General features: G+C 53.2%; 1 protein-coding gene across 3 annotated transcripts in view; it reads right to left on the bottom strand.

Moving 5' to 3' along the window:
* Positions 1-2,433: 2,433 nt before the first annotated feature.
* The window catches only part of ZDHHC18 (zinc finger DHHC-type palmitoyltransferase 18), a 28,010-nt gene continuing 20,275 nt past the window's right edge, over positions 2,434-10,168 (bottom strand). The window contains exons 4-10 of one of the 3 annotated variants that reach the window (XM_036025571.1): positions 9,873-10,010; positions 9,700-9,748; positions 9,103-9,205; positions 7,424-7,536; positions 6,199-6,298; positions 3,737-3,814; positions 2,434-3,186 (exon numbers count right to left, since the gene is read on the bottom strand). In XM_036025571.1, the coding sequence (XP_035881464.1) occupies positions 3,773-3,814; positions 6,199-6,298; positions 7,424-7,536; positions 9,103-9,205; positions 9,700-9,748; positions 9,873-10,010 (545 nt within the window). In that variant the 3' untranslated portion in view covers positions 2,434-3,186; positions 3,737-3,772. Of the gene's footprint in view, positions 3,187-3,736; positions 3,815-4,262; positions 6,299-7,423; positions 7,537-9,102; positions 9,206-9,699; positions 9,749-9,872; positions 10,011-10,168 lie in introns of those variants that run through there. The other 2 variants (XM_036025569.1, XM_028511589.2) reach the window with 2 other exon arrangements.

Genomic DNA, 10,168 nt, shown 5'->3' with positions numbered 1-10,168 from the left:
TAGAACGCATTTAGTCGAGTGGATGATAACTATTATTACGTGAAAAAAAATCAACCAACTTTATTACTCTAAGCATATACACTCACAGCATGAACATGGAACTGGGGCCTCTGAAATGAAGAAGGGCTCCACACCAGGTCTCAGTCAAAGACCAGGTGGAGCCTGCTCAGCTGGGTGCCCACATGGGAAAGAAGATGGATGAACGGTCAGATGTGCTCACTCAACACTGCCTCCTCCTTCTCCATCTTGGACATTCCTCTGGCCCTATGCAGGGCCCTGGGCCCTCAGGGACCTTCCTTTGAGTAGTCACCCAGTCCAGGCTTTCCAAGTCATGGGAGAAAGCTGGAGATCCCAGAACAGCATAAGCCTGGGAGGTAGGGCCTGGCAATTTTGGAGCTATTTCTGTCTTTAGGGAGTGAGTATGCTCCTTTTCATCACTCAAGCCAGGAGGCCTGGTGGCAGGTGACACCAGCAAACTCCATGCCCTCAACACAGATGGGAAGCCCCTTCACTCTTCTCTCTCTCCTGCTGAATCTGACAGTCAGGCAGCTCGACATCTCCACTGCCCGCTCTGGCCTGTTGATCCTGACTCAGTTCCTGTCTCAGGCACCTCCCTTTGCCTCCAGGCCTCCATTTCCCAAGTCCAGAAGCCCAGGCAGGCGGGAGGCAGCAGGCCCCAGCAGGGCACAGAGTTCCAGTCAGCCATCTGAGTCAGCAGCACAGGAGCTGGGGCTGCAGCCCAAAGGGGCTTTCCTCATCCTGCCTACTACCTCCCACCCTTCTGTATAATATCCATTCTCCCAGCAGGCTTATGGCCTCTGATCCCACAGACAACCAGTCCTTCTTAGCTGGTAAACAGGCGTTGAAGGGTTGTGGTACAGAGAAGGCAGAAAGCAGCTACAGTATTTTGTCGTGTATAATGTGCACTTTTTTGCCCAAGTTTTTGAGGGAAAAAATAAGGATGCCCACTATACATGGGTAGTACCTGAAATACCTTTTATCTGTTCTTGAGTTTTATAACTATTTGTGACAGAAAATTTCTTGTACCATAATATGTTAAAAAACAGATGCTAGAATTCCTTTATAATACAAAAAATACAAGTATCTAAATATAAATAAATAAATAATGGAATTAAAATATTGAAACAAAAGATTTTTTTTCTGAAAGTTTGGGCCAAAAACATGGACGCGCATTATACATGGGAGCATAGTACACACAGAAAAATACAGTCATTTCTGCCTGTCTCCACTGAGAACAGGGATAGGGCTCTGCTTGCAGCAGGAGGGACTCTGGTTAAGATTCCAGGAAAAATTTCCTAGGAAATTCTTCCAGTCTTGGCAGGATCAAACTAAATAGGTGACTACAGAAGCTACAGCATCTTCTCCCCCTGGCTAGTTGTGAACCAGAGTTCAGTTATCCATCCAAGAGCTCACTCCACTAGTTGTCTTTGGTGTGTGGGGGGGATGGGGGGTTAGATTATTTTGAGTCAGCTATCTTGACACTTTTCCTCCTTAAGGATACTGTTTAAAGTATCCCACATTTCCCAGACCAGTCCAGTCTAGGACGTGGTGTGGAATTTTCAGAAACAGAATGGAATGAGTTCAGGGTGTGGGACTGCATTCCAACTCTGTTATAAGGCCTTGGGCAGGTTCCTGGCTCTGAGCCTCAGTTTCTCTGTTGGTGCAAGGAGGCTCTGCAGATCATCCCCAAGCCCCCTGCTTGCTGTGAATGACATTCTTTAATTTTAGGGTTTCTCCTTCTGAGTTCCCCTCCTCCTGAAGCAGTCCTATTCATTCCTTGAGTAGTGCAGAAGGGTCAGAGGTCAGAGCAGAGTTCAGGTTCAAATCGTGAATTTGCTACTTTATCAGCTGGGAGACCCTGGGAAACTCCTATGCTTTCCTTGAGCCACAGTTCCCTCATCTGTAAAAAGGTTTCCTCATAGCTCACATGAGAAAACAGGCCTAGCACTTGGCAAGTCCTTGCTAAATGGCCGCAGTAATTTATTTTTATTTTTTTTACTTTTTAGCTTTTAGAACACTGTGTGCACATCTTGAGGCCGGGAGGCAGCTGGGAGGAGGGAAGGCTCTGTGAGAGTGTTACCCTGGGCTAGGCTCAGTTCAGGGGTGTGACAGCCCCAGACTGGAGTCAAACCCTCTGTCACAGCCTAGGCTGGGACCTTTCAGAGTTCAGAGGTCAGCTAAGGCTTGAAGGTATCTGGAACTGAGACCAGGAATTCTTGGAGGGGCAGAGTATAGAAGATGCTGGTCACTCTTCCTGTGTCACTTCTGGCTTTGATGTGCCTTTTTAAAATCTCCAAATAGCACCGATCAACTGCAACAAAGCTGGCAGCTGTGAGCCAGCAGTTCTCTTGCACACTCATTGCAGGCCCCGCCCCAGACCCAAAAGTAAAGGTGGCACCAGACAGCCAAGGGTACGGCAAGAAGAGGGACATCTTTATTTTGGTTAAAAAAGGTACAGGACAGCAGACAAGCAGCCCCCAGCCGTGGGTCCAGCAGATTTCTGAAGCTTACCCTGGTTTCCTTTAGTTCCTCTGAAGAACAAGGGGCAGTCCAAGCTAACTCAGCCCCTCAGTGCCTGGAGCAAAAGGTACAAGCATTCTCCTTGCAACCTACCTACCCTGGTGCTGGGGGGTGGAGGGGGCCGTGGGAACAGTGTCAAACCAGTTGTGCTTAAAACAGTTACCAAACTTGTTCAGCAGCGTCATCAACCATGAACACCCCAGACAGCTCCTGAAGAAACCTGCTCAGCTCGACTATGGCTATGTCTGATTCCGGGGGGGAAGGGAGGCAGGCTGTAAGGCAAGATTCCTAAAGAGTCTTGACACCTTACAAATCTGGGGAAGGGAAAGTAAGGTGGATGAGGGGAGGGCGAGTTTCAGCACAGTATTATACACCATTGTGCTGACAGCTGCGCTATGGCTTTTCTACACTCCGGCCAGCATGGAGCAGGGATGGGGGCAAAGAGGCCAGCCCCTGCCCCCTGTGGGGGGACCCTAGAGTGCACATGTGTGGGGCAGGCTTGGGGGTAGACCCTGTAGGCACAGATGGTGGCAGATGGGCCACAGGTTAGGCAGGTAGAGGTGCCGGGTGCCTGGCTCCCCCCAGGCCACTCCTGGAGAGGCAGAGAGCCGCAGTCCTCAGGAGGTCCTTAAGCCCCTTCACACACTGGAGATCCCGGGCAGGACAGCAAAGAAGAAGAGAGAGGGTTAGCAGGATTGGGAGGAAAGAGGAGGCCTGTAGGGGTGCCATAGCACCTGCCTCTTCCCACAGATGGGTCAAAATTCCGCAGCAGGCAACGAAGCAGGAGGGGAAAAGGGCAGGTGAAAGCTCCGGAGGGACAGAAAGCCAGGACACATGTTAGTGATCAAGGGCCCCTGTACACCAGGACACCACCAGAACAGGCCCGAGCACCTCAGAGCAGGTATGCCATCCTTTCTCCAGCCTCACCCTTTACCTCCTGTGCCAGTTGGAGAGCTGCTGTGTGCGAAGCTACTTCCTCATGCGGAGCGGGGCTGGGCTCTTGGCCCTGGCCCCACACCCCCATCCTTCAGCTCAGCGGGGAGCCCTCGGAACCCTACCACCGCCAGCACACACACCACACCACACACCAGACAAACGAATGGGCTCCATGAGGTTGGCGAGGCATGCGATGAGAATGAGATGGGTGTGTAAGGGGAGTGGGCAGTGCTGGCCGACAGGAGATACATGGTCTTACCAGCTAACCCTCTGCAAAGAGGCCTGTTAGCTCCCCTCAGGCTGTGCAGGAGATGGCAAAATCCTGACAGGTGTCCTCCTGGAGGAGATACCAGAGAGGTGGGCCCATGTTATGAGGTGTCTGGCTGGGCTCTGCTGCCCAGATAGGGGTGGGGACCAGGAAGGCTCTGGCTCTCAAACTGCAATCTACCATATCCTAAACATTTTCTTAGCCGAGCAGTCACTGGGGGGTCAGAGTAAAAAGACAGCAAGGAAGAAGGGCTTGGGGGTCTCCAAGACCCTGAGGCCGGGGAAGGTACAGGGGACAGAATGGCCTCTTCTCACTCGCCTTTGGGGCTTAGCTGCAGCTCCCTCTGTTCTGCCTCCAGCAGACAGACTCCAGCCAGGAGAGAACTTCAGCTGGGTCGATGGGCTGCCTGCCTTTTCTCCGTCTCCCCAGGAAAGACCAAGTGTGACTAAAAGACTAGACAGCTGCCATGTGGGGCCTCAGCAAAGGATGAGCAAACAAAAACCAACCAAAGCAAATCAACTCTTAAAAACAAAAGTTTTATTACAAGCAGGAACAAAGAATACTGGCTTAAATAAAAGGCAGATGGGAGTCCCCTCCTCCAGCCAGTTTCCTCCCCACCCCACAGCGCTACTGCAGCTTGGCTCAGGGCGCTGAGGCTGGGGCAAAGCTGTTTGTCCCAGAGGGGCCCTTGCTGGCTGCCATCTCGCAGCAGCCTGGGACCCATTAGCCTCTGGAACAAGGAAGGGCAAGATGAGGGGACTTCCTATGTCACTTTCCAAGGACTTCAGCCCACTTGAAGGGCCAAGGAAGGGGACAGAGGGACATTTCCTATCTATTTTGACAAGAAACTATAGCTCCCAGCAGAGGAGGGACATCCTCTGAGTCTCTGGCCTAGATTTAGGCCAATCTTCACTTGCCTCAGCCCTGCTCCTTCCTTCCTTTTCTGTGGACAGAGGCCTCCAGTTGGCAGAGATTCCCTGTCCCCTAGCCCCTGGCACTGGGTCCCATACTCAAGGCTTGGAGGATGGGGTGTGGCTTGTAGGATGGCAGCCGCTCCCCACATCCATTACCCCATCCACCACACCCAGCCTCGGCTTGTCTAGGCAGATCCCAGCTGGATGCCTCACCTGGGGCCTGGGTGGCAGGGGTGGGGTCAAGGGTGGCTGAGTCTCTAGCCACTGGCTGTCTGAAGTCCCTGCAGGACGGAAAGGTAGCAGGAGGGGCTGAGCCACAGCAGGAGCCTAGGGGTCTCTAGTAACCAATACACACGTTCCCTGCCCCCATGGTACAGGCTGCTCCTGCTGTTGCCAGTCTACACTGGAGGGCGATGGCAGGGAAGGGGGCAGCCCAGGGCATGTGGGGAAGTGGGAGCCAGCCACATTTGTACAAGGGCTAGCATGTGTGTGCATGCACACACACACTCTCATTCACAGCCAGAAGGTCTCTTGCAATAAACTTATTAAAACCAACTTGCCTTCTGATAACCCTTAAGCTGGCACTACAGAGACAGCAATTTGGCTTTTTTTTTTTTCTTCTTCTTCTTCCATTTAAAAATGCTATGTAGAAAAGAGGTCTATAAAATTGTGCAAAATACCCAGCATTAATAAACCCGTTTCAAGTATTGCCAGCATGAGTATAATCTACCCATCCCAGATTTGACTTGGGAGAGAGATGGGGGCCAGGCTGGGATCCCATAGGGAACCCTCCACGGGCAGAGAAAGGGCAAGGCCCCCCACTTCCTAGTGTGCTGCCCAGGAATCATGTAGGAGCTGAGGTCTTGGGTGCCTGGCTGGCTGGTTTGGCTTTCTCTGATACAGGCTAACCCCTCTATTCACCTCCCAACTCTGCCTTCTCTACCTAGAACCCAGCTCTATCATACTGGCCAACTCCATACAAAAAAAATAAAAACTGAATTAAAAACAATGATCATCATAAAAAGAATGAAGGAGCTCGCAAACCAAAACAGCCCAAGGAAGCATCCTCTCCCACAGCCCACTGTCCAGGGCCAGCTGCTCATGGGCCGTGCCTCACCCCAGGACCTCGGCTCAGATGGGCTCAGCAGCTTCCCCAAAGGGGAGGCATCACACTCAGTCCACACCCTCACTCACACAGGGCTTGCCCTGGCACAGAGACTTGGCGTGGTCCTCTGGGTGGCCTGGCCCTGGTATCTCTATCCTGTCACTCCTGCCACTGATCAGCTTTGGCGGGGATCTCAGGCCCATGGCCGTGGGAACCTGGGTTTGGGGAGCAGAGGGTACAGCCACGGAACAGTGTAGGGACAGCCACGCAGGATGGGAAATAAATACGAAAAGACTTGAGTCTTTGGCAGCTCTGCTTCGCTTGGGTGGAATGGGAAGGGTCCCAGCAGGTGTGGAGGGTGGCAGGTGAGTGCAGAAGGGCAAACAGGCCAGCAGGTGGCAAGTACTGAGCCTGGTTCAGGGGTGGCCTCCTACCATGCTGGCATCAGGCTTGGCTCCGCAGGCTGGATCGTCACTTCTGATGGGCGAGGGCAACACGGTGTCAGACTGCACGAATCCCCTCCGGTCAATCAGGCTTCCAAAATATAAGGGGGGGCACATGAGGGCCCTGCCTGACACCAGAGTTCCAGACGGGCGGTGGGGGTGCACAGTCGGGCAGGGGGAGGATAGATGGCAGAGTTTGAGCCCAGCCAGGGCAAGTCCAAGCCCTAGAAAGTCTGAGGAAAAGACAGCTGCCCTCCCACTGGGGGATCATGACCCCTCCTTTCCAAAAGGGCCCTCTCTGCACTCCCGGCACCTAGCCTTTGGCCACAGAATTTATTCAGTGTTAATTCAAACTGGTCCACCCTTCTGTGTGACTGCCAAGAAGCTAAGCTGCGAGTAAGGAGAAAAGTAAGGATGAAGGGGCATTTGGAGATAGTGCAATTCCTATCATTCCTACCCCGGGGCAGGATTGGTGGGAGGAAAGGGGGACAGTGTGGGAAGTCTTGTTCTCAGTGTCCACTGTGACTTAGCTCCTGGTCTGGCGCTCTGGCGCCCCCTGCTGTCAGGGCGGAAAGGGCGCTTCCTAGCAGGGATGAACCACCAGGGCTTGCTTGCTTCTGCGGGGAGAATGGAGGCCCCACCCAGCCTGGCCAACAGCACCAGGAGGGCAACGTTGCTCAAGCGTGGCCAAAACATTAATTGTGGTCATCCCTGGGGAGTATGATTACATGTGAGATCTAATATTCTCCTTTTATTTAAATAAATTCATATGTGTGTGTGTGTATATATATGTGTGTGTGTGTGTGTGTGTGTGTATACACACACATTCTAGAGAGGGGAAGGTGTCAGAAAAAAACATCGATTGGTCGGTTGCCTCTCTTACATGCCTGACCCACACTGACCAGGAACCAAATCCTCAACCTAGGCATGTGCCCCTGACTGTGAACCCACAATCTTTTGGTTTATGAGATGACACTCCAACCAAATGAGCTACATGGGTCAGGGCATCTTCTTTATATTCTGTACTTAATTTTTTTTCTACAATGAGCATATGATTAAAAATTCAAAACTCTCCATAGAACTCCTTTATGTGACGGATGCACTCAGGGCATTCAGCAGGGGATGGTGGACAGAGAGGACTGTGATGTGGAGAGAGGCCTGCTGGTTCTAAGAACCTCTTTGATAGGTATGAACTCACAGGGTTACCCCATCTTACCTGGGAGGCAAGGGGCCGCAGAGCACAGCACAGCAGTTGGTGATAACACTTTTATGGCTGTAGGGATTGACAGAGGCTTCACCGCCCCTCTTACTGGACCATGAGCCTTTGATCTGCAAGCAGGAAGGAAGTCTGGGTCAGGTAACTCCCTTTGCTCTTCTCTTCTAGAAGGAAAGTCTAGAGGCAGGGGAAAAACTGACGAATTCCAGCTGATTTCTGAAACCAATTCCAGCTAGACTATTGGAGGGGATACATCTTTAACCCAGGCCATTCAGAGAGAATGTGGGGGACTTCTGGATGCTGGGGGCACCCAGCAGAGAGGAGGAGGCCCCAAATGGGACAGAAGAGAGAGAGGAGCCAGAGAAGCCTCCAAAAGAAACTTTTTGGGTGCATTCTCCCTTCTCTGGCCAGCCACCTAAGAGGAGGGCAAGACAGGGCTCAGGCTATCTCTGACTATGAACACTGGCCCTCCCACTGACTCACTACATGACCCTGGACAGAGCGCCTCTTCTCTGAATCCCCATTTGAAAAATGGAGAACTCTCTGACATGAACTCTCTGATAGCACTGTTGGAGTATCAGATGATGTCTTGCCCATCTCTAGCTCTGTGAAGCTGGCTATCAAAGGCACTGAGAAGTTTAGCAGTGAAGGACTCCTGCTTGACTTTAACCCACAGATTTCCAAATTTATTTGGCTATATCAGTCCTCTTGGCTTAATTCCTAGTGATATCCTACAGAACCAGCACCCAGGAAACCAACCACCTTGGGAGATGCTGGCTGATGTCATTTCTACTCTGTACCCTTCACCCAGCATGTGATACCTCATCATGCATGTTGAGTTTTGTTTCCCCAAATGAGAAGCTGAGGTCAAGAAATGTATTCTGTTGGTTGATGGGCCTCTTAGCATCAGACGGCGGCCCTGGAATGGGTGCTCTCACTGGCCTTTCTATTGTTCAGGAGAATGGGAAGGGGAGGTCAGACCCCGGCCCAGAGCTGGGCACAGAGTGAGTGCTTAAACAACACTTGTTGGTGGGGGTTCTGTAAGACAGCAGGCAGGGAAGGTAGCTGGAGACTCACAATCCTGTTCTGGCTGCCCCCCTCCCCCATAAGAAAGCCTCAGGGAGCCTCAGGGAGCCCCAGGGATACCTGAGAACAGTCATATCTCTGCTGCCTACAAGTAAAATGGGGCACAGTGAGCATGGCTATAGCTTCCGGGTGAAACCCTGGCTCTATCCCTTCCCAGCTGCGTGATCTTGGGGCAAGTCACTCAGTCATCAAATGGAGAAAAAGCATCCCTGTTCCTTCCGCCTCAGAGTTGGCAAAAGGATTCGAAGAGATGATGGGAACTGAAAGAACTGTGGAAACAATGACATGCTGGCCAAATGTAATGGCTGTTGGGGCATGAGTGCTGCTTCTGTGGGGTGAGGGAGGAAGCATCTCGGGGGCCCTGGGAACCTGGACCGAGGGGCCAAGGCACTCGGGGGCCTCAGACGCCGGCACTGGGTCTCCCAGGGCCAGGCCACGAGCACTGGAAGGAGGCGTCTGGCTGCCTACCATCTCTACCCATGTCTCCGCAGCAGTCTGAGACGGGGATGCACCACTGCCCCGCCAGCTCCCCCAGCCCTGCCTCCTGCCCAGGGTCCTGCCCAGGAACAAGGGGTTGCTCCAGCCCTACTCACATCCTCATTAGTTGTCAAGTTGGAGGCGACGAGGTAAGTGTGAAACCCTGAGAGGCCCAGGATGGACCAGATGGAGAAGAAGCAGATCACCAACTCCAGCACAGTGAGCAGAGCAGTCAAGGACCCACAGCTGGGATCAGGGCTGGGAGCCTCCCCAGGCCTGGGGTCTTGTCACACCCAGCCTTTCTTCCCTGTCCCCCAGGAAGGAAACGAAGTGTGTAACCTTCCCAAGGCCCAGTCACCACTTCCCAGCAGCATCACCTCCTGAGTCCCAAGAAGGGTTTGGGAGCTTGCCTCAAGAACACGATGAGCCCAGGGTGATGGACACGAGGTGGTCCAGGGAGCCTGCTGTCTCAAGGGAAGACAGGAACTGTGCCCCTGAGAGTTCTCGGCTGCCCCATCCCCACAACAGCCCATCTAGGATCAGCTCAAGCCTGGGTGTGAACAGATGCGGCTGGTACGTTGGATTCTAGAGGACAAACATCGTCTCTACACTATTCTCCCCTGTTTACAGGATGAGGTGTGGGGGACCTGCCCCAGTAAAGGGGTCTCAGTTCCCACCAGGGCATCCACTGGCAGACAAAAGGCAAAGGATATCTCGCTGGTGTCTCCTTCAGAGTGGAGAGGAAGTTGCTTCCCTGAGAGCCTGGGGAGGAAGAAACAGGAGAGGACACCGCTCAGAGGGATGGCGGCCACAGCCCCTCAGCCTGGCTGAGCTTGCTGGCCTGCCCCTCTGCTCCTCCGCAACCCCACTGCCACTGCCCACTCACGCAGCGTTAGATGGGTGACCACGCAGGCGAAGATGAAGGCCGTCAGGAATGAGAGGGAGAGGATAAACGCGTAGAAGAAGCGGTAGTTCCGTCTCCCCACACAGTTGCCCACCCAGGGGCAGTGATGGTCGAACCGTTCTGGAAAAGGGCAGAGGGGACAGGTCGGCACAGGGCTGGCCTGCGATCAGCAGGGTGTTCGGAGGCCTCACCAGGGCGGGGGCTTCCCCACGCCTCACTCTCCGCCTAGGCAGCTCTCAGCTCCTCGGACACTCCCTGCGCTTTCTGGTCCTTCGAGA

The sequence above is a fragment of the Phyllostomus discolor genome, chromosome 5 (genome assembly GCF_004126475.2).
Source record: "Phyllostomus discolor isolate MPI-MPIP mPhyDis1 chromosome 5, mPhyDis1.pri.v3, whole genome shotgun sequence".
NCBI lineage: Eukaryota > Metazoa > Chordata > Mammalia > Chiroptera > Phyllostomidae > Phyllostomus > Phyllostomus discolor.
The sequence above is the reverse complement of the archived record's forward strand: the minus strand, read 5'-3'. Positions and strand labels throughout refer to the sequence as shown.